General features: G+C 35.3%; 1 protein-coding gene across 3 annotated transcripts in view; it reads left to right on the forward strand.

Annotated features, from left to right (window-relative positions):
* The window catches only part of BRD9 (bromodomain containing 9), a 24,583-nt gene extending 4,996 nt beyond the window's left edge, over positions 1–19,587 (forward strand). The window contains exons 4-17 of one of the 3 annotated variants that reach the window (XM_026115041.2): positions 103–163; positions 1,060–1,204; positions 3,782–3,892; positions 4,656–4,831; positions 6,469–6,601; positions 8,878–8,953; positions 10,748–10,843; positions 11,738–11,870; positions 12,205–12,316; positions 14,041–14,079; positions 14,525–14,596; positions 15,963–16,065; positions 17,651–17,818; positions 18,627–19,587. In XM_026115041.2, coding sequence (XP_025970826.1) covers positions 103–163; positions 1,060–1,204; positions 3,782–3,892; positions 4,656–4,831; positions 6,469–6,601; positions 8,878–8,953; positions 10,748–10,843; positions 11,738–11,870; positions 12,205–12,316; positions 14,041–14,079; positions 14,525–14,596; positions 15,963–16,065; positions 17,651–17,818; positions 18,627–18,727 — 1,526 coding nt within the window. In that variant the 3' untranslated portion in view covers positions 18,728–19,587. The remainder of the gene's footprint in view (positions 1–102; positions 164–1,059; positions 1,205–3,781; positions 3,893–4,655; positions 4,832–6,468; positions 6,602–8,877; positions 8,954–10,747; positions 10,844–11,737; positions 11,871–12,204; positions 12,317–14,040; positions 14,080–14,524; positions 14,597–15,962; positions 16,066–17,650; positions 17,819–18,626) is intronic. The other 2 variants (XM_026115042.2, XM_026115043.2) reach the window with 2 other exon arrangements.
* The last annotated feature ends 2,206 nt before the right edge of the window (positions 19,588–21,793 follow it).

A 21,793-nucleotide genomic window follows, 5' to 3' on the forward strand; every position in this document is an offset into this window, starting at 1 on the left:
TGACCTTCAGATCAGTACAAGTTATAGTTTTCCCTTTGATATTATAGATAGATATTTCTATATCATTGCACTTTAGCTGTTTGTTTCCATCTCCAATTACAGCTGAAAATGAGAGCACACCCATCCAGCAATTACTAGAACACTTCCTTCGCCAGCTTCAAAGGTATTTGAGCATGTTGGATCAACAGCTGTATGGACAGTGTCTACTGCATATTATTTTAGAACTTCGTAATCTGCTTTTATGTTTGAAAATAATGCATTAAGACTGACTATGATACAGACGGTAATCTTTGCAACCATATCAGATCTTGTAGTTTTTAAAGACTAGTTGAGGAAAATTATTACCAACTATGCAATTCTAACTTTTTGGGGGGGATGATGGGAAAGCTTGCTTTTACATATTTATTAAATATTAATGTCTTAGCTTAGGAATGAAAAAAACAACTATGAATTGTATTGGCTTAAAAGGTGAAACAGTTCTCATGAATTTTTGTCTTATTATGTATCCTGTGTCAGATGTCAAGTCAAGTTTATACCTGCTCACCTGCTAATCCACTAATTTGGATTTTTATTTTATTGTTTTCCATAAGATGTTAACCCTGTAGCTTTTTTTTTTTTTTTTTTTTTTTTTTTTTTTTTTTTTAATTACTGAAACCTTTCATTTTGCTTTTCTTATTTTATAGCAATAAGCTGAATTCGGAACTAATTCTAAAATCTTAAACTTGCGTAGTTATTTTAAGAGGACAAAACCCTAATGAACAAGAAGACTGGAAGAGGTTACTCTTCAGAGAAGCTGAAAGACCCCCTTGGAGTGTAAATGGAGATACAGAAGGTGTACAAGACAATAATTTGAAGACCTTGTTGAATCTGTCTTCAAAAACTCTACATATTCTTAATCAAAGTTCTCTCTTGTATTAGGAAATTTTTCAAATATTTTTCTGTTTTTTGAAAATTTTTTTTAAACTAGAACTATACATTTTATGCTATTAATATAGTGTAAAGCAATGATGATTTTGTTTCTTAACATAAATCTAAATTTTTTTTTTAATTTATTTTTAGGAAAGATCCTCATGGATTTTTTGCTTTTCCAGTCACGGATGCCATTGCTCCTGGATATTCCATGATCATAAAGCACCCCATGGATTTTGGTACAATGAAGGAAAAAATTACAGCAAATGAATACAAATCAGTCACTGAATTCAAGGTGAATTGATGGAGATTTAGTTACTTCAGAACACTTTTGTAGTAAACCTAAGATTAATTCTAAAATAATTCATGTAGGAAAGGCTTCTAATGTGCATTTGTTGAGAACTCCACACCACTGTGCGTTTTGCCTCTTAGAATGGGCTTTTTGCTTTATTTTTCGCTCTAGAAGCATTATGGTTGTCAGTCTCCTATTCTAGTACAATTACCCAAATTACTGTGGAAAATAAGAGCAGATAAGAATCTGCTCTAAAGTTCTACTGTGAAATTCATGCTGCTAGACATAAACACGAGTAAGAATATCACAGCCACTTAAGCTGTTTTAAGTGATCTGGAGCTCCATAAGAATTTTTTTTTTTTTTTTTAATCTAGGCTTGATGAGGTTGATCAAAAGGCATTTTTGACACATGTCTGCAAGAAAACTGTGGAGATATTCAAGCACTTTTCTATGAGTAAAAAACTATTAGTTGTATTTTACAGTGTAGTTACTGGTTTTTTAGATTATCCTGTTTTTTCCATGTAACTTTGTTTGGAATGGTCTTCTGGCAAAACCTTACTTGGCAATGGGCCTTAGCTATTTTGAGTCTTGGCCCTGCTTTAATACTGTATTGGGTGTGCTGTGGTTTTACAGACAGTGCAGTAAGAAAACTGGTATTGCCTGATCCTGGAAGGAAGGGATTTTTATTTATTTTAAACAGATTCGTGTAGTTCTGGTAGCTGCTTCAGTATTATTGTTTTCTAGGGTTTTGTCGATGTAACAATAGACTTGGCAGAGAGTGTTGGCTTGCTCCTCAGTGGCTTATTTCTTCCTTTGAAAGGTCCAGAAAGGTGAGCAAAGAATGGCTTTTATTTACTATAGGTGCTTTAATGAAGATTAGTCTCTTTGATTACATCTCCTTTATTTTTCAAAAAGGTATGGAATTTTATAGGAAATGGTGAATGTAGCATTCACATAGCATTACTGTCAGAAATTTTGGTTTATTTAAATTCTGTTGGCTTTTTGGATTGTCTTATTCAGCAACTTCAAAAGTAAGCTTGAATGTCAGGTCAGTGGCTATATGTAGACACAGGCAAGTTTGAGGTAATGATTAGAAGTTTGGGGAAGCAACCCAGAAAAATGAAAATCACAATATTTTAAGATTAACAGACTGCGTTTGTCCAATGGACTTGGTTTCTTCTGATACTTTGAGGAGCAATAAGTAGATGCTTAAAGTGACCATCTTACACTGACAAAGAGGCTGGACTTTCTTCTAGAGGTATAAGTGCCCCTAATTATGCTCATGCCTTTGTAATTTTGTAATATGGAAATGAAACTTACAAGTGTTTGACCCCTAAAAAAAAAAACTCTAGCTCAGAGGGTTGATCTTTTCATCTGATGTACCTATTACAATTAGCTGAGGCTAGTCATGACCCAGTAGTTTTAAGGAGAATCCCATAAGAACCTTGTACTGCATTAAGAAGGGGGAAATCACTGGGGGGAAAAAAAAACCCAAAAACAGTTTTGCTGCCAACAAGAAGGGACTACTTCAGAAGTAGGAGACTTCTCTGTCCTTCTTTGCAGCACCTCAAAGGCCATCAGTAGATGTGTAGCTTCCCTGGGCTTCTTTGCTCGTAGTTTGGTGCTTCTCCACACCACTTTCCCAGTTTTTGTTGTGTTCTCCTAAAGTGAAGGCAGATGACTTAAATGCCATAGGAAGTCACAGCCCAGCAAATGTTAACTCTTTCCATCTGTTTGCTTATTATGGGCCTGATGGCAACTGCTGAACTGCTAGATGACTAGGAGAGCGCTGCTCTGACATTCCTATATGAAAACAGGAAATTTAAAACTAAACATATTTACACTGACTAGAATAAAGGCATTCTAAAAAATACTTTTGCAATTTGCAACAAAATTTTTGGTTCAGTGTACAGTGCAGTGTCTTGCAGCTTTATTTTGGCAACTTGCATCAATAAAAATTATTTGAAATTAGTAGATATGAGAGGAGACCATTTAAAGGAAAAGACAAAATCAGGCATGGCTTTTTTGCTCTTTGTTGCATGCAAGGAATGTCTGGAAGGCTGTTTCTTACTTTTTGATGTCTTCTACCTTTTTTCCTTTGCTTTTTGAGTGCAAGTGACTGAAGAAGTGATCAAATTGCTACAACTAAAATTATATGTAGGAGGCCTTGTATCTTTTTAATGTTTTTTGCATTTCTTCAATCTCTTTTAAATTGAAAGATGGGAAAGACACCCGAAGAGTAATCATCTCAGCCCTCCCAAACCTTCAGTTGATTTCTCCATTTCTTCCATTTGGACCTTTTGCAGAAGGAGGAAATGTTATATTTGGTATTCAGGAAAATGTTGTTTACATACAAAGAGAAAATCTCAAGCAAAACTGAGCATTATGAAGAAGCAAAAAGGGCTCAAACCTTGACAAGTCAGTCTTTTTGGCTTGCATTTGATCCATGATGCTTTGTTAGTGCTGTTAAAATATTGTGGTTAATGTTCTTCACAGAGCTGCATTGATGGAATGGTGTCTACTAGTCGCTTAACACAGGAGTTTGAAGTTTTACCAGTTCTTTTGTTTTGTATTTTACAGGCAGATTTTAAACTGATGTGTGATAATGCAATGACGTACAACAGACCAGATACTGTTTACTACAAGTTAGCCAAGAAGATACTGCACACAGGCTTTAAGATGATGAGCAAAGTAAGAGACCTATTAAAAACAAAAATCAGAAAAGTAAGGGTTTTGGGAGGGGGTCAGATTTAAAAGGAATGTAATAACAATGGTAAGCATTGTTTCATCTGTCTGTCATTAATTATGGCAGCGCCCTTTAGTGCTGCTATATTTAAGGGCTTGATAGCATTTGTCATTATAACCACCCATTTATTTCCCAACCTGATCTGCACTGTTGAAGTCTGCATAAGCTTCTTCCACTGGCTTCAGTGGAAGCAATTGAGATCCAAGTACATAAAACCCAACTGTAAAACATTGCTTCTGGCTGAAACTTTGCAAACAAGATCTCACTTCAGAAACAAGTTTTATTTATTGCATTAATAAAAGAGCTTGTCTTTTTTCTGAAGTGGGTGGGGGAGAGAAGATAATTGGTTTCAGGGGTTACACACATATACACTTCTTACTCATGTACTGTTGTTACTCTGTAAAACCGTTATTTTTGAGCTACTGCGTGTGTGTGTGTGTTGCAGTTCTGTTATGGTAAGTCTTGTCTAAAATAGGCAGCTGTCTTTGCATATGCAGTTTTTTTTGTTTGTTTGTTTCTCTCTTGATAGTTGGGCTGCAGAAATTCTGATGCCATGCTACCATGACCAAATCATGTTGCATCGCCATTGGAAACGAGGCATTAGGAACAAAATAAGGCCATGGCCATTCCCATCCCATCCCATTATCGTAGCATCTTGGCTATGAGGGAAAGGTTAAGTCCCTGCCGCTCTGTCCTTTCTGATTCTAGGAACGGCTGTTAGCTTTGAAGCGCAGCATGTCGTTTATGCAGGACATGGATTTTTCTCAGCAGGCAGCTCTTTTGGGTGATGAAGATACAGCAGTTGAGGAACCTGTCCCTGAAGTTGTTCCTGTACAAGCAGAGACTACCAAGAAATCCAAAAAGCAAAATAAAGAAGTTATTAGGTAAAGGTTTTAATGGAATGCTTGCTGGTTTGTTGCACCTTTTCTATTATCAGACAGCAGCAAAGAACTGAAGGAAAAAAAGAAAGGAAACTTCTTTGTGGCCTTTTTTCTTACCATAGAATAAATGGCAATGTGACTTTTTTAGGAATTTAACAATCTAGTGATTCCCAACTTGAAACAAATGATTCAAGGAATGACTGCATGTTCTTTTAAACTTACTGTTAACATATACATACTTTTTTTTTTCCCCCCTTCTCTATACCTGTATAAAATAGTAAGTAGTTACTTTTGATGATTTTTAAACATTCTTTCATTTTTAACATAACCACAAATATGTTTTATCGTAATTATTTTTAATTTTGAAGTTGTGATTAATGTCAGATTTGATGGGTTTTTTTTTTTGTTTTTGTTTTTTTTATTAATTACTTGGCTCTGTCAAAATCTGAACAGGACCTTTGCTGGAGGGAAAGTAGCTGAAATTAGTAAAAGATTTTTCTTTAACTGAAGTCTTATCTGGCAGGATACAGAGATAAAGGAGTTTCTTTCTAGAGCAGATGATGTCTTTCTGGTGAAATCTTACGAAGTTTCTTTGTAACAGATTGTTAGTTCAATGGCTGTCTTCTAGCAATATGCAGATAATGTGGTTTATATAGTGCCCAGAACAATAGGTTTTCTTTTCTGATTAATTCTTAAGTAACCTCCTTTACAGAAGTAACTTGGTACTTTGAAGATGAGCACATAAAAAGTGGCAAATACAGGTAGTTAACAGAGCAAAGAAACGAGGCTGCAAGCAATGTATTACTGCTCCTGTCTTTAAGATCTAACTTACTGTACAATCGGACAGCCAAGAATTATTGACCTTTTAATTCTATTCTGATACCTGTTTTTTGTGGATCAATTTTCAAACAGCTTTTACTTTTCTGTTTTCTTCAATGTTTATGTAATTTTAGTACTTTTGATTATTTTGTCTTTGTAATTAACTTGACATTTTAAAAATGTGAATTTTGGCTTCAGTTGGAGAGTTGTTCTTTTTGATGTACAATAAGAATTTGGAGGGGAGAATTGGTCCTAATGGCAGATATTTTTGCTTCCATAATTCACAGTTCAAAACTGAAGAAGAGCTGCAGCTGACATTTTCAAGAAGTATTAAAGCAGTGTAGACATCTGTGTTATACTTTAAGAAGTGACTTGACCACATAGACACCTTAATATCTAAGCCATTTTTGAAAATTTCATCCAGGATGCTTGCACCCTTCTGAACATTCACTCAATTCTTGCTCATTGTGTAGTGTAGAATGTGATAGAAAGAGCCAGTTGTTCCAGAGTTTTCAGTTGTGTGTGTATTTTCTTAAAGTTTCAGTGGAACAAAAATCTCTTAAGATGCTTTTCTCATAATAGCATGACCCTGTGATCTTTTTATTGTCTTTAATAGCAAACCTTCTTGTGCATCAGATCTGAATCTCTTTACAGAGGGAAATTCTTAGCTAAGCAAAGAGAAGAAAATACCAAGTGCCTGAGGTGTCCTTCCAAGAGAGGAGTGGGACTGATTGTTTTATTTAGTTACAAACCCCAGAATTCATTGCTTTGTTTTGCTTTGTCTTTTCATTTCTAAAACTACTACTCTTTTCTTTCCTTAGTTGCATATTTGAACCTGAGGGAAATGCATGTAGCCTGACAGATAGCACTGCTGAAGAACATGTCCTGGCACTAGTGGAACATGCAGCAGATGAAGCTCGGGATAGGATCAATCGATACCTGCCCAATAGCAAGGTCCACTGCATGATCAAGTTCACAATTCTATGTTGTGTCTGACTGTTGAATACTGTTTGTTTCATCATAGGAAACAGGCTTAAGTGCTCGTTATCTGAGAAATGTTGCATCCAGGAAAGGTAATTTGTGCTCTGCATGGAATGTGAAGATGACTGCTGTCTATCATTTAATTCCCATTGAAGCCCATTTTAGGGTGGTATACAAATGTTGTGTTAAACATATTTAGAAATTCACCTGCAGAAAACAGTGAACTGTTGCTCAGGCTTTGCTCTGACTTCCTTAATTGCAACCTTTCGGGTTAAAAGTGCTTTCCTTCTAAAATTGCAAAAATAAGAGAGTGTGATGCTACTTTAATCAAACTTCAGCATAGGTTTCCTCCCCACCCCAAAAGCAGTCAGCACTTAGGGTTCCTTAACTTACTATTTTCAGTGAAAAGTTCATATCCTCATTCTGAACCCCTTTTAGTTTTGTACCAACCAGCAGTAGCTGTCAAATATAACACATTCTTGTGTGAGTACAAAATACAAAGATTCTTCAGTATCTAGGAGCAGATAGCACTCAGAGTTTTGGAGGGCACTAACCACCGGTTAGATCATCTTGAACATAATTCTGATGCATACATTCCATACATTTGATTTTGTGGTATTCCAGGAGTTAGGAGGAAAAGCTCAGTGATACTGTTGATATAGTTTCCTTGGCATGCCCTGAATTTTTCTTAGCTGTGTAGTAATTATGGTTTCCTGTGTTAGTTGATGCTAGGGTTGGAATGAATGCTGCAGCAGGCATATGCTGAGATGCATGTTACTGTGTTTCCTTTGTATCATGTGAAAGCTTATCACCACCATTAAACATTGGTTTCATTTCTATTCAGTCACAGTCTAGTGACCACCTCAGTCAAAAAAAGTTCAGGATGTTGCTGCATCCTCAGTTTTCCACCTAGTTTTTAACTGCTGTTGCAGAAGAAATGTTTGCCTTGAAACATTAGTGGTAGCAGCTGTGTCTTCAAATTTAAGTGTCTTGCGCTCAGCTGGATTAGAAAATAAAGCCTCAAAGAATGATGGAAGAAGGCTTAGCTCTTTCAAGATATTTCCGCTTCCTGGGTAATTAGAAGACGTGCTAGGAACCATGATTATTTGGAAAGCTCTAGAACAAGAGTGGCTTTTTAAAAACCTTTTGCAGGAACAGCAGTCTTCTGCTATTTGCCAGCTTTATTGATGCTTATGTACAAGTGTGTACCTTCAGATACTGATGTTCTGAAGAGAGTAAGTCATCAGTGTGTGGGAAAGCAGCAGGATGTTCCACATGTTCTGTGTGTTTACATATAGTATGTTAAACATCTAGACAACCCACCGCAGAACCCGCTGGATCTTGATAACCCTGGTGCTTTCTTAAAAGTTCACCTATTGTTAACTTTCGTGTCACCTGAAGGTATCATTCCTGTTTATTCCTCTTTCAAATGTTTATCACTTCTTTATTCTAATTATATGCCACCATTAACTTTGGCCTTATATATGAAAGCAGTGTTAAACTCTCAAGAGGAAGAAAAAAAACAAAATGGGGGAGAGATTTATGGTTCAATTCATTTTACTATTTATCTATCTGTCTTTAGGGAGGGTGTACCTCTTATCTGTACTGAGAAGAGAAAATGTTTTGCATGCTTCATATGTAGTCAGTTTCTAATATTAGCTTTTTTGTGGCAACAGTCTGTGGCTGTGTCTTTAGAGACTCATATGTTCTATTGTCTTCCAAATCTTCGGTTGTCTTTTTACCATCACGTACATATGGTCTGATCACTCTGTCACAGTACTTCTTCCTCTTTAAGAAGCTGATAGAAGCATTTTTGTGAACATACTAATTAGAGAAAGTTGTAGGTGAGACTTGAAAACAAGGAGTTCAGTCTAGACTTGGAAGTAAGCAGTAAGATCGATTGCAGATAGGAGTTATGGTTCTGCTTCTAAAAAGAGAGTGCGTAAGTCTAGAACACATAGGAGTTAATGGGAATTGTTTTTATCTTGGGGGCAAATTTTAGATCTGACTTAGGAGGATGGTGGAGGAGCTGTACATATGACAAGCTGTTGCTCAAAAAGTCTTCTGGTTTTAAGCATTTGCTGGGAGATGCTAAATGCTTGCGATCCTAGATTCTCTGTGTTTAAAAAATGAATAGGAATGCAGGACCTGATTTAAAGTTGTCTGTGTAAGCAAGTATCTCTTTCTGTTGAGTTTGGACTGTTGTGAATTATGAAAATGCTTCTGTATCTTTCTGTTTCTGTTTACAGATTGGTTATCTGAAAAAGAATGGAGATGGAACTCTATTATTCAGTGTAGTCAACCCATCTGATCCAGAAGCAGAAGGTAAATGCCTTAATCTTTTAGAGAAACGTTTCAAATGGTGTATGTTCTAGCAGATTTTGAAGGCTTAAATGTATATACAGATCCTGTGTAGTATAGATGAGTTCTTTTTAAAAAGAAAAAATAAGTTTGTATTCCCCCAACAGGTTTTGCCCCAGCAGCTAGATTTAGTAGCTCCAAAATGTTTCTCTTGACCTTTCAAGTTTTCACTCTTCTCTTCAGATGCGTTGTTTTACTGAAACTAACGATATGGAGGTAAAATGGTACCTATTTATAAGCACTTATATTTTGCTACAACTTTACAGAGAAGTTGGAAGACAGGCTTTTGCTCCAAGTTACCTAGAATCTTAAAATCTGATAGACAAAAAGTGAATGAAAGTGCTGTTGTGCTGCCTAACTGTGCAATGTACAGATACAAAAAGAAAGGGGAAAGGTAATTTTGCATATGCATTTCCTAATTTAAATTATCAGCTAATTTTTTGGCTTACAAGTTTTGCTTAATTGTTTTCCTGTAGTTTCTTAATCTAGTTTCTTAATCTATTCTGTGTGTTTTTGCTTATTTTACTATGTTCTGTATCTTATGCTTTCTACTCTTTTTAGTCTTGAGCTCAAAATGCAGAAGTCTTGGAAAGTTTGCAATAAATGAAACTGCACAGTGTTTATTCTGCTGTATGACATGTTGATTTTGTACTTCCTCCTCTGCAGCTTTTCAGATTGGAGTTCATTCACAGGTTATCTGTTACTGGGATTGATGAAGTCATGGAACCTTTTGACTAGTCAAACTTCTATTGATCTCTTTGGGAGATGGAAACCTGTACCTCAGCTGTTGTCTAAATTCTTTTTCATTTATTATCTAAGTTTGTAGTAAATAGTTCTGATAATGAAATTGAGTGTTTTGGATGCCTTCATGCATTTACCTATTTCTGAACAAGTGAAATAATAAAATGAATGCGATTAATAATTCTGAAATCATGCTACTATGAAAAGTTAGACAGTGATGGTAACTGGAGCAGAACAAGCTTTTGCTGTGTACAGTAAAGTACTGTACTGGTTCTTGATGTTTCTGTGCTCCAGAATCTTTTTGGTTTGGTTTGTCTTTAGTTAGTACTAGTTATACTGGATTTGCAGCTAACACTATAATTAGAATTTTTGTTGTAGACTTTTTTCTATCGTAGTAAGATTCTAGTTATATGTTTGCTTTCTATAGTTTAGTAACTCAGTATAATTACCACTAGATTCTGTAAAAGAGCCACAGGAAGTGTCCTAAGTACAGAATTGTATTTTCTTTTTTTCCATGTAAAAGCACATTCTAAATGTTATGAGACATTTTAATTAAGCAGTTCTTCAGTACTTCAGAAAAAAGAAGTATTGCTGCAGCCATATTGCTGCAGCCATAATGGTAACTTACTTACCTTAACAAGTTTCTTTTTATTGTGGTTAGGTTTCTATAGCCAAACTACTCTGTAGTCAGCATAAGAAACTGCTTTTATTGCTTTCATAATATCTGGTTGTTAAATATTTATGAATCAGCTAGGGGAAGAAATTCAGATGATGCTATATTCATTAGAAAGGGAATAAGCCATAGATTTTGTAGTTAGGATATGGAAAGTTAGTTATAACATATACTTGAAATTTAAATGGAGAATGTGAATTACTCTAGCTGTACTTTATAAAGTTGTACAGCTTAAAAGACATCTGGCTTTTATGATAACTATGGCTTTGTAAAGGGAGCAACATCCAATATTCACCATGAATAAATCTTAAACATGAAATACATTTTAAATCAAATTATTACAGAGGAAGAGACTCACCCAGTGGATCTCAGTTCACTGTCAAGCAAATTATTACCTGGCTTCACTACGCTGGGCTTTAAAGATGAACGAAGAAACAAAGGTAAATGCAAGAGAAAAATGTGTTTTAACTTATGCATTAATTAAGTGCTTGAGCAAATTCCAGACAAAAAATTTTCAGATTATACCTGTATCCCAGTGTTTTTCAAAAAGTATTTAATTATTTCAATTCATAGCAGAATGTGATTTAAATTAAATTGGTTTTTGAGGGTTATTAAATGTAGCAGGATTAGGAATCCATTGATTTAATGTTTTGCTGTAATGTTATATCCACAGTAGAAACTTTTTAATGAAGCTCCCCAATTTGCTGTGACAGAAAATAATTTTTGCAGAGCAACTACCTTCTTTAGTGTGGAGAGCAAACCTTTTGGTCATTTTGATTCTTGTATCAGATAATATTATTTTCACAAGCTGTAGTGCCATTCTATTAAAACTTGCCTCTTTTCTATTGCTACTATAGTTCTGAACTGCTTAATAGTTTCTAATCTACTTTATTTAGGACTTAATGCCTTAACCTGCTGAAGTAATGTTTTTAAATTTCCTGGCTAAATATCAATTCTGTGTTTCAGTTGCGGAATATAGCTTTGATTTCAGTCTCTGCTCACCAGGAACTGATTGGCAAACACTGAATTAACCACACACAAAAAGCAGAAATCTATAATTGGAAAAGAAATTTTTTTGGTTAGCTTAGTTCTTTATTTTCTGACAGCATAAGTATGTTTGTTTATACACTTGAAATAATTACACAATTCTGGATTCTGGAAGTGTCTTTGAAGTATTGCTCTTGAATTCAGTTTGGGGGGTGGGAAGAGACCAGAATAAAGTAACAGAGCAGTGAAACTTTACATACCTGCTTCCAAAAACATTTCCCATTTCCTTCTCCACTGGTTTTACCCTTGTGCTAATCATTTGTCATCTCTTTATTCTAACTGCCTAGTAACCTTTCTTACAAGTGCAAGCACAGCACTTTCCATGCAAAACAACTCTATATTTCATGATCTGAAATCAGACGAAATGGAACTGCTATACTCAGCATATGGTGATGAAACTGGGATACAATGTGCCTTAAGGTAAGTGCTTCCTTATTTGGAGGGCTTTTTAATTGAAAAAAGAGTTACTACTTTAGAGCTAACTTCTCAGAGCAGTTTTATGAAAAGCAATTTGGACTAAGCATAGAACTAAGAGCTCCCGATCCTGATTTCTTTCAAAAGCTACTTTAAAAATAACTTGCTATAAAGCTTAATTTTTTTATTTAATAAAAGAAAAAAATCTTGAAGGTCTTTAATTCTTTCTTATAAAGATGCATTAGCTTGTAAAAGAACAAGGAGAAAACCATGATCTAAGCTTTTTTTCTTAATGAAAGTAGCTCTTTTCTTGTATTGCAAATATCTCTATTCCTACTAGCTTACAAGAATTTGTGAAGGACGCTGGAAATTACAGCAAGAAAATAGTAGATGATCTTCTGGACCAGATCACTAGTGGAGACCATTCCAAAACTATTTATCAGCTAAAGCAGGTGGGTCTCTGATGTACTCAAATTCACAGGTTCATCAAAACAAGGATGGACCTAGCTCTGTTTTTAATATAGTTTCAGATGCTTTGTTTTCCAGTGTCAGTTTAAGTCATCCCTACCCCCAGCCTTCCCCTTTCTCGTCTTCATCTGTTGTGCAGGCTTTTAGCTGTTCATGCAACCATGTGGTGAACCAAATTAGAAACTGAATTAATCAACTGAGAAGTAACCTTTCTATTTTTTTTGTTTTTCCTTCTTTTTTTTCTTTACTGTTTTGTTTTTTCCCCCAGCTGGATCAACTCTCCAATCTGGTTCACCATGTGACTGCAGAAAGGAAGAGGCAGGGGGGTGCAACATAGGGGTGGGACCAACCAACTGAGGGCTGCATGAGCAGCTCTGTCACTCAGTATCAAGCAATGACCTAAGTATCTGCTTCTGAGTTAAATAGCAATGCTTATGTTAGATTTTTCTTTTCTTTGTTGAAATGTAAAATACGTTCTTTGTGCAAGGATTTATTATTTGGGGCACTGAAATAGTGTTAGAGAATAGAATTATACCGCTTTATTGGTACCTATACCTAATGATGCTAACTCTTAAATTCATGTGATGTGTTTAAAGGAAAAAGTTTAACTCATTTCAAGAAACAATTTTTCTGAGATTCATATTAAGACTGGAGAAGAGTTTTCCCCAGAAATGTATATAATACTAGTGGGTAATAGTGTTTGTATTCCCAGGAGAAAATAGATTACCAGAAATTGCAAAATTTTGTTTCCTGTTATCTGCGCTCTGAAAGCCGCTGTTAGTTTGACATAACTGCCTGCTGTTTAAACTGGTGATGTTATGAGTGATTCTAAAAGAAAGAAAAAAAAAAATTGGGAACAGAGGAGGGGGGGAAAAGTACTCAGACTTCCTGGTGTGGTGGCAATGAGATTATGCTAACCTCTGCAGTCTTAGAAATCTGAGAGAGTGGGCAGTGTATGGGGGAAAGGAGACAACAGAATGAAAAATATTGAGGACGCTTGAGTATTTTTGCATTGTCTCTACTGGAAACAGTTTGTATATGAAACATGATCCCTAGAAGGAAGAAGAATGTAAAGGATTAATTTAAAAAGTCTAAAATAATATTTTAAATACTCTTCTCTATGTAAAACTGTGTATGCAATATACATAACTTAGCTTAAAAATAAAACACACGCCCTAACACTTTTGCTGCCTTGTTGTACGAATCTTGTTCCAAATAAGAATTTCTTGAAGATCTTTCAAATGGTCAATGGCTATTTACACTTAGATTGCTCAGTTATGGCATGTGTGAATGTGTATAGATCTTGTGCAGCTGAATGTGTTTCACCAGTGATGTGCCATAGTGTTTTATGCTTGAGTATTTTATGCTGTTACATTTGAATAAGAAAGAATGTCTCTGCAAGTGCAAATTTAAATGATTGGATATCAGAAGTTGCTGTATTAATGACTAAGATACTGCATTTGAACATAAAGTTCATGGGCAGAAGAAATAGCATAAGGGAATTCAAACATTAGTTAAAATGGATAATAATAAAATATTTCAAAACAGCACTCTTTACATGGTAATTGCATTACAGATATGTGAAAACATTAGATGTCTTTAGCTCTAGTTTATGTGAGAAGCTTGAATATAGTTGATATTGTATGAAAGAGACCTTTTGATTATGTTGAGGAAAGTAATTGGTAGTATTATTATTCTTTTTTCCCAGAGGCGAAACATTCCAGTAAAACCATTGGATGAAGTTAAAGTAAGTTATGCTGATACTCAGTCTTTTATTACTGGAAAAAGTGTCTTATTTTAGAGAACATGATGTTCTCTGGGCTTCCAAAATTCAAATTCCCAATTTTATTTAATGTGGAATTTATTTAATTCCTGTTACTTACAGGAAAAAATTGATAAATAGAGGGGATTTTTTAACTATATAAAAAGGCTGCTAGTCTGGCTAGTTCTAAATTAATTGTTTATGTGAACATATATGGTGATCCATTACAGAAGAGCTAATCTTAAAAATACATAAGTAAATAAAAAATAAATAAATACCTATGCTAGCATCAAAAAACAGAGTAGTGTTCCATGGTGGCCTAAAATCTGATCATGGCAAACTAGTCAAATACACGAATTAAGAGTGTTCTTAATAAACATTAGTCCAAGCTGTAAAGTGGCAATGACTAACATATGATTTGGTACCTTAGGTTCTGCCAGTTCTCATAAAAGAAGAACACAAGTTGCGGAATACCTGTCCGGATTCTTCCAAACAGATGATGGTAAAATGGTTTGTGTGTAGAAAATGGGAGTGTTGCGTACATTCATTTTGTTTCAGTGCATGGATATGCATGTTCTGAGGTAGAAGATTAAAATTTCAGTATCTGGAATAAATTTTTAATACTTAAAATGTATTCTCTAACATTGATTCTGTTTTGGTTAGTGGTTTTGTTTGTCCTGTTGTTCTGTATTGTCTAGTTTAATTGAGCATGCAGAAGCTAAATCTCAGAGGCAGAAAATACAGTTAGGAATCTGAAAAACTGTTGATCTGCTGGTGATGAATGTTTGAGGTCTATCCTGCTGTAAAACTGGAGGGAAAAAAAATTTACCTGTTTTTCCACATCTAGAAAATGCCTGTTAGAAAATAGGGGTGAATGAAATGCATATCTTTCCCTTCTACAGCTACTAATCAGCAAATCTTCCTTTAAGTGGTACAAGTGTTATCTTGCAAATTGTTTGTGACGACAGAGGATATGCACGGCAGGATTCCATGGCAATTCACATAAAAATTCTAACTACTACATTGTAGATGCCAGTAAAATTATACTTTTATAAATATTTTATACATGTTTTGTGGGAAGGTTTGTATATCTTTAGAAGGTGACCAGTCAAGGTAATTCATGCAAGTACTAAGTTATTCTTTAGAAATAAAAATACCTGGTTGTGTCATACACTGCACATCCTATTTCTGCCACTAGAATTCTGTTAAAATGTGTTTTGAAACTTAATAGTTTGTAATTTGATCTCCTACTCTTTTGCCATTGCATAGAAATATTGTAGTGAATATGGAAGAAATGAGATGGATGTAGTGCAGCCTGTATTTCACATCTAAAAGTGCAGAGATATGCTAGAGTTATATATAGGGATATATACTAGAGTCCAGCTCCAGGTGATGCTGTCTAGAATAGGGAGGTCTGTCTTACTGGCTTTATGAATTACATGCTGAAACTTTCAGTACATACACTATTACATTGGGAAGGTGAGGGAAAAGGAGTTCTGGGAGTGGTTCATGGGAGGGACATTGATAATGCTTTCCCTGGCCTTCTGCAGTGGGACAGAGATGAACTGGGCACGTAGCTGAGTTGTTTCGGCAGTCCTGGATGATTTAGGTGAAAGTTTCAGACTACCCTGCAGATTCCTTCCTGGAACTTTGGTCATTCTAATGGTACCATATGTTCTGGAACCATGTCTGAACCGCCTGTGAGCGGCAGGTTGGCCAAGCTTGGTCTAGGAAGTTCCAGTCTCAAGTGTTGGTGCTGCACACTTTTGAGAGTGTGAATCCATGCGTTTACCCTGAACTGTTAGTCACTGTGATAAGTTGTCACTGTTGTTGGTCCTAAGTCTTCCCATTTCTTGTGTTTTAATTAGGTTGGCGAATCTGCTGGAGACAATAATGCTTCTGACTTGGACTTTCTCTCTATGAAAACATATTCAGATGTTTCTCTTGATATATCCATGTTAAGTTCATTAGGTAAGTAATTAAATATGCAAGCCATCAATTACGGTTTAGTTGTAACATTTAGTCAGAGTAACAGCTGGATTTGCTAAAAACAAGTACTCAAAGTGGTAATAATTCTGAAGTCAGTGTAAACAAAAGTCTCTGGTAGTACAAGGGAAATGGAACCTTGGTCCATTTTCCCTTTGAAACAGTCCTGTGCTAGCCAAGCTAACTTTTTCTGTCTTACTTGAGAAAACAAAGTATTTTCAAACTTGTGATGTGTAACTTTTGTTTTTTATGTATTGATAGTAATGTAAGTTTAGGAATCAATATGGAGCTGTGGGTCAGAACTGTTGTTGCTTTATAAACTATCTTTTGAAATAACTCTTGAGAAGTAAGTAGTAAGTATATCAAGCTCAATTATAATACCACTTGGAATGTCTCAAAATAATCAAAAAAAATTTCAGGTACTGGAAAGACTGTCTTCAAAAAGGGAGGCAGTTTTGGGTGGCTTTTTCAAATATACATTGTTCATAGGCATTCTTCTTTAAATACTAAAAATAATGTTACCGTTTTTTCGGGCTGCTGAACTGATCAAAAGTCTTCAAAAATGTCATCACAAGATTAACTTTTGATCATGGTTAAAGATGCCTTTAATTCAGTATCTGAAAGATCTCAAACCATCTATTAAAAAACATAAGCAAGCTGACAGAAAGCTTAAAAATATTTGTACAGATTTTTCCTAAGGATGTAGTAGTCTTCAAAAAGCAACTGTAAACTGTGATTATGCTGTCACACACTAATGTTATTGCAGTTCAATAAATACTCTGTTGAAAGCTGCTCATATTTTTCCTTTAACACCTGTGAGTGGTTTTTCTATAAATAATTGTATTTCCAGAATACTTTGTTTCTGGAGAGAGATTATGGCATACCCTATTTCTCATCATAATTGTTACAAAGTCGGCAATATCTGTACTGAAGGCAGTCCAAAAAGAAGTGAAAGCCCCCCCCCCCCCCCCATTTTCCTATTTTTAACTCTTCAGATGAAAGAACAACATATGACACATACTTCCAGTTAATTTAAAGTTCTCAACTTTCTTTGGCTTACTGTAAATTGAGTACAGTTGGAAAAGATGCTGTTCTTAAAACCTTCTGTGATAGGGATTTCTCACCCTCCCTAGATGATGTGTTCTCTTTTAACTGTATTTTAGGTTAGATACTTAAGTAACTCTTCTACTAACTTTCTCTCTCTTATTACAAGCTAAACTTACTATTTCTTGTCTACAGCTTGACAGATCAGCAAGACAAGTTAAGCTTGTAGAGTTTTTAAATACTGGGAAACTTAGAGAAAATCAATTCAGCTTCAGCCTTTCCCATAGTGTGCTCCTGCATCTCTCAGTTTCTCCAAATGCATTTCAACCTGCATTTCCTGAAACTGAAAACAGATCTGAAGCTGATGCCTTTTAGAAATACAAAGGAAAGTACAAGATTCAGCTCTTTTGTGTAATAGGCAACACATGATAATTTATTCTAGAATTTATTTATTGTGATGTGGTAATTCATGACTCAGTTCACATGTGCTAATTACCATTTTTGATTGATAACTCCTGGCCCTTAGGAAAGGTGAAGAAGGAGCTTGATCATGATGATAACCATTTACATTTGGATGAAACAACTAAGCTGTTGCAAGACCTCCACGAGGCTCAAGCTGAAAGAGTGGGATCCCGGCCATCATCCAATCTGAGTTCCCTGTCCAATACCTCTGAAAGAGACCAGCATCATCTTGGTAAAGTTAATTGTGTCACAGAAGTTGCAGTATTTCTGCCGTAATTTCAGCTTACCTGAAATTGGAAACTTACCTTTTAACTTACATGAATCTTTACATGAAACTACTTTGATTGAACAGTGTGCAGACTGCAGAATCTCTTACTGTTTTTTAAATATGCATGATAAAGGCAACTAAGAAGACTTGCTTTTTGTCTGTGGAAATAAAAACACTAATTCTAGTTACTTCAGAGTAGGTGCAATTGATGTAATTGTGAAGTAAATTGATATTTGGCAAACTACAATATGCCCTTGTATTTTATGCTGCTAAGGAGTAGATTATGTTTATTTTACTTCAGCACAGTTATATGCACCAAGTAACAGAGGGGATTCTGCACTAGCCTTCCATCGTCAACTGTAAACCAGAGATTCAGTCGTAATACAGGATGATAGGGTAACATGCCACTTCATAATTTGTTACCGTTTCTGAGAAGTTACGAGATACTGTTTAGATAATATTAAGTTAGATTTTTATCTTTTTTTTCAATTCAGAATAAAATACTGACTACTTTTTCAGAAAGGATCTAAATTACTAAGGAATCTTGTGGCTTCTTTTTCAAGAGTCTCCTAACTGTTTAGGTATCATTTAAATGTCTGTTGCTCAGAAAGACTGGAAAGAACATACTAAATAACCATGCTCTGTGTGTGTGTATATACATACACATGCACATATACATACACTTATTTTTATGTATATATGTATATATATTCTCTTGCCAGTATTTTTCTATACTTTTACAGGGTCTTTCTTTTTCTTTCATTTTCTGTAGGAAGTCCCTCTCATCTGAGTGTTGGAGAGCAACAAGACATGGTTCATGATCCCTATGAGTTTCTTCAGTCTCCAGAAACCTCAAATGCTACTACTAACTAATCTGACATGTACTGTAGATATTTTGTATTTTAACTGTATAACATTTTTATAAAGTTTTTGTCCATGGCAAAAACCTCAATTTTGTCCTCTTTTGTATGAGGATTGCTGTTTAATATCATACACATTGGATTAAACAAAAAAAAAGGCCTACCTAATATATCATGTTGTTAGCAATGTACCAAAAACTGCTTTTGTTTTTTTTTTCTAGTTGTGTGTGAATTTTGACTGAAAAACAGCAGATCATGTGATAGAAAACTTGTGTTCTGTTTAAAAAAAAAAAAAAAAAGATCATTTTTCCAGTATTGCGGCAGCAGTCATGAAATGTTTCATGGCTAGTAGAACACATACTGATTTTGTTTGGGTGTTAACTTGAACATTCTCAAGGAGGAATATTTTATTTCAGTGGTGACAGAACTTCATGAACTGTGTTTATCATTGTTTCCCATCTCTTAACCCTAATAATCTGTAGAAGTGTCTTAGGTTTCCCTATACTTTAAAATCTTCTTTTTTTTAATCACTGTAGAGCCCACTTAATTTCAGAATAACAATACTTCATAGTTGCATTAAAATGCTCACTGAGAATTTTACCCTGGATCAAAAAAAGATGAATGTTTTATGATCCCTTTTCTTTATTGAAACACAAAGAAAATATACTCATTTTTAATTTCATATGTATGTTTACTTGGATAAGAAAATACTGGATAAAGTGTGCTTTTTCAGTAATTTTAAAATGAAAATTTTATAATTCAGTACTGACGTAACTGGGGGGGGGTTTTACCATTAATATGTGCAAGCTGAACAAGTGTTATGAATTTACAATATTTTGTAAATATTACCTTAATAAAAACCATACAAAACCACTTTTGACATTTGAAAATATCTTGTTCTTATTGGGAGAAAACTTGCTTCCTCATCTTTACGAAGCCTGAAATACTAGGAGCTTTTGATCTGAATTTCTGCGCTGCTGCAAAATGTATATTTCATCATGCCAAATGTAGCTGTAAACAAAATTAACTCTGAATTTCCCAGAACCATTAAGGAAGTCTGTCAGATAACTGAGATCAAAATGTTGATAAAGTCCAGTTAGGAAGATCTGTTCACCCAAGCTAGGCTTGGGTTTGTGGTTTGGATTGTTTTTCTATGTGGTAATGCCACCTGCTCCTTCACCTCTCTGCACTTTAAGGATATGGGTTTTCTGTTTGGCTATTAAATGTGCTAAATGTAATTTTATGTAGATTATTTAAAGGACTTCAGCTACCATACTGGCATATGGAATGACTGCCCTTTCCCTTGTCTACACTGCAGGATGTCCTTTCTGTTGCCACAAGTCATTTGTGGGACTGCAAGGTGAATTGGATCAAAGAACAGATCAGAGTTCAAACCATTCTTCTCCCCAAGTCAGCTTTGTATAACAATTAAGGGGGCAATGGCCCACCTCATGCTGCAATACAGAGTCAGGGTCAGAAAGCAGTAAGCCTCAAAATCAGTGTTGCCTCTAAAGCTTTTGCTATTAAGCTGGGTCTTTGCCAATTTCTCAGTAAGCTGTTCTTGATTGTTAAGATCAGACACCTGTGCTTCTCTCAAAATGGAAATCTGCAGCATAACTCTCATACACTGCATAAGGTAAGGCACAAGAATGGCATACTAAATACTGAAAGGAAACTGAGATTTAGACAGATGTTTACCTTTTTTATCAACATATCTAAGTAAGATACTTTGATACTTTTATAAAAGAAGACTTGTTTTTGCCATTTGTCTGAGGTCAAAAGTCTTGGTCACTTGGAAAGGTTGCTGGCTAACAGTGCTGTTTATCTGTGATAAGTCAAAAGTTTGGAGCATATTTTTAATCATCAGTCTTTGAGCTCTTTGACTTCTACAGACTGCATCCATTGTATTAGACAGGAAAAGTCAGGATGGCAACAGCTGGAGTGGGCAGGAGGAGAACTGGTAGAGGTCATAGCAGAGACAAGAACATGCTCATCACATGAAGTACTGGTGGATTATGGTTACAGTGTGTGTGTGTATGTGTGTGTATATATACATATATATATATGTATGTATACACAGTATAAATATTCCGAAGTGAAAATGGGTTTTACGAGGAATGATTGTTTTGAACTTAGATGAGAGATTTGGTATCAAATAATTCTTGGGATGTTTTTGGATAGTCAAACTTAATGCAAATATTCCTCTATGCTAGGTTCTCTGTAGTAATGGAGGTTCAGGTTTGTAAGATTAAAATGGTTTAATACTTACATATAGGTTACCTTTCAGATGTCACCTCCATTCTCTAAATACCCAAGCCTTCCCTGTTATGCTATGAGAAGTAATCTATGCCAACCTTAAAGGATAGGATTCTAGGCTGGGTGAGTGCCTCACTTGTGAAAATTTTTTACAGCAAGAGGTGAATAAAGGAGAACATGAAATCAGATAATAACATCTCCTGAAACCAGGAGGACCATGTTTTATCAGAAGATAATTTCTTTCTCTTGCGTTTTTATTTGACAGCTGAAAAGTAATTACTGATTAGCAATAAGTATCCTGCGGGGGGGGGGGGGGGGGGAGAAGTCTGATACTTCTCTTTGTTCTGATACAAATAATAAAATGACTGGCATATGTGTAAACATATCCCACCTCACATTCACTGGACAGCTGAATACATCTGATTAGAGGTTATGATTTTATTACTACTTTCTTATATGAGAGAGACTCAATTGTGAGTTCTGTGAGTGTAGGCTATGACCATACAACCTCTGCTGGCTGCAGGGGTTATAGCTCCCAACTGCTACCCCCAAGCCTCAGCTCTGCTGGTAGAATTGCTGATGTGGTCACTTTGCAACCTGTTTGTCAAAACCAAGCTGTGTTGGCTCATGCCATCTCACGAATAGCTGGACTAGACTGGCCTCAACAACTTTCTCTGTAAATTTTTTCTGTCCTACTTGTTTATTATTGTTGCATCTACCAATCTTTGGGTTATGCCAGCAGAACTGCTTGCTACTTGGCTCTTTTGTATGTTTGTGTTCTTAATAGGTCTCTTAATTGGATCTGAAGGAAGAGGTCTGGATT

Source organism: Dromaius novaehollandiae, chromosome 2 (genome assembly GCF_036370855.1).
Source record: "Dromaius novaehollandiae isolate bDroNov1 chromosome 2, bDroNov1.hap1, whole genome shotgun sequence".
Taxonomy (NCBI): domain Eukaryota; kingdom Metazoa; phylum Chordata; class Aves; order Casuariiformes; family Dromaiidae; genus Dromaius; species Dromaius novaehollandiae.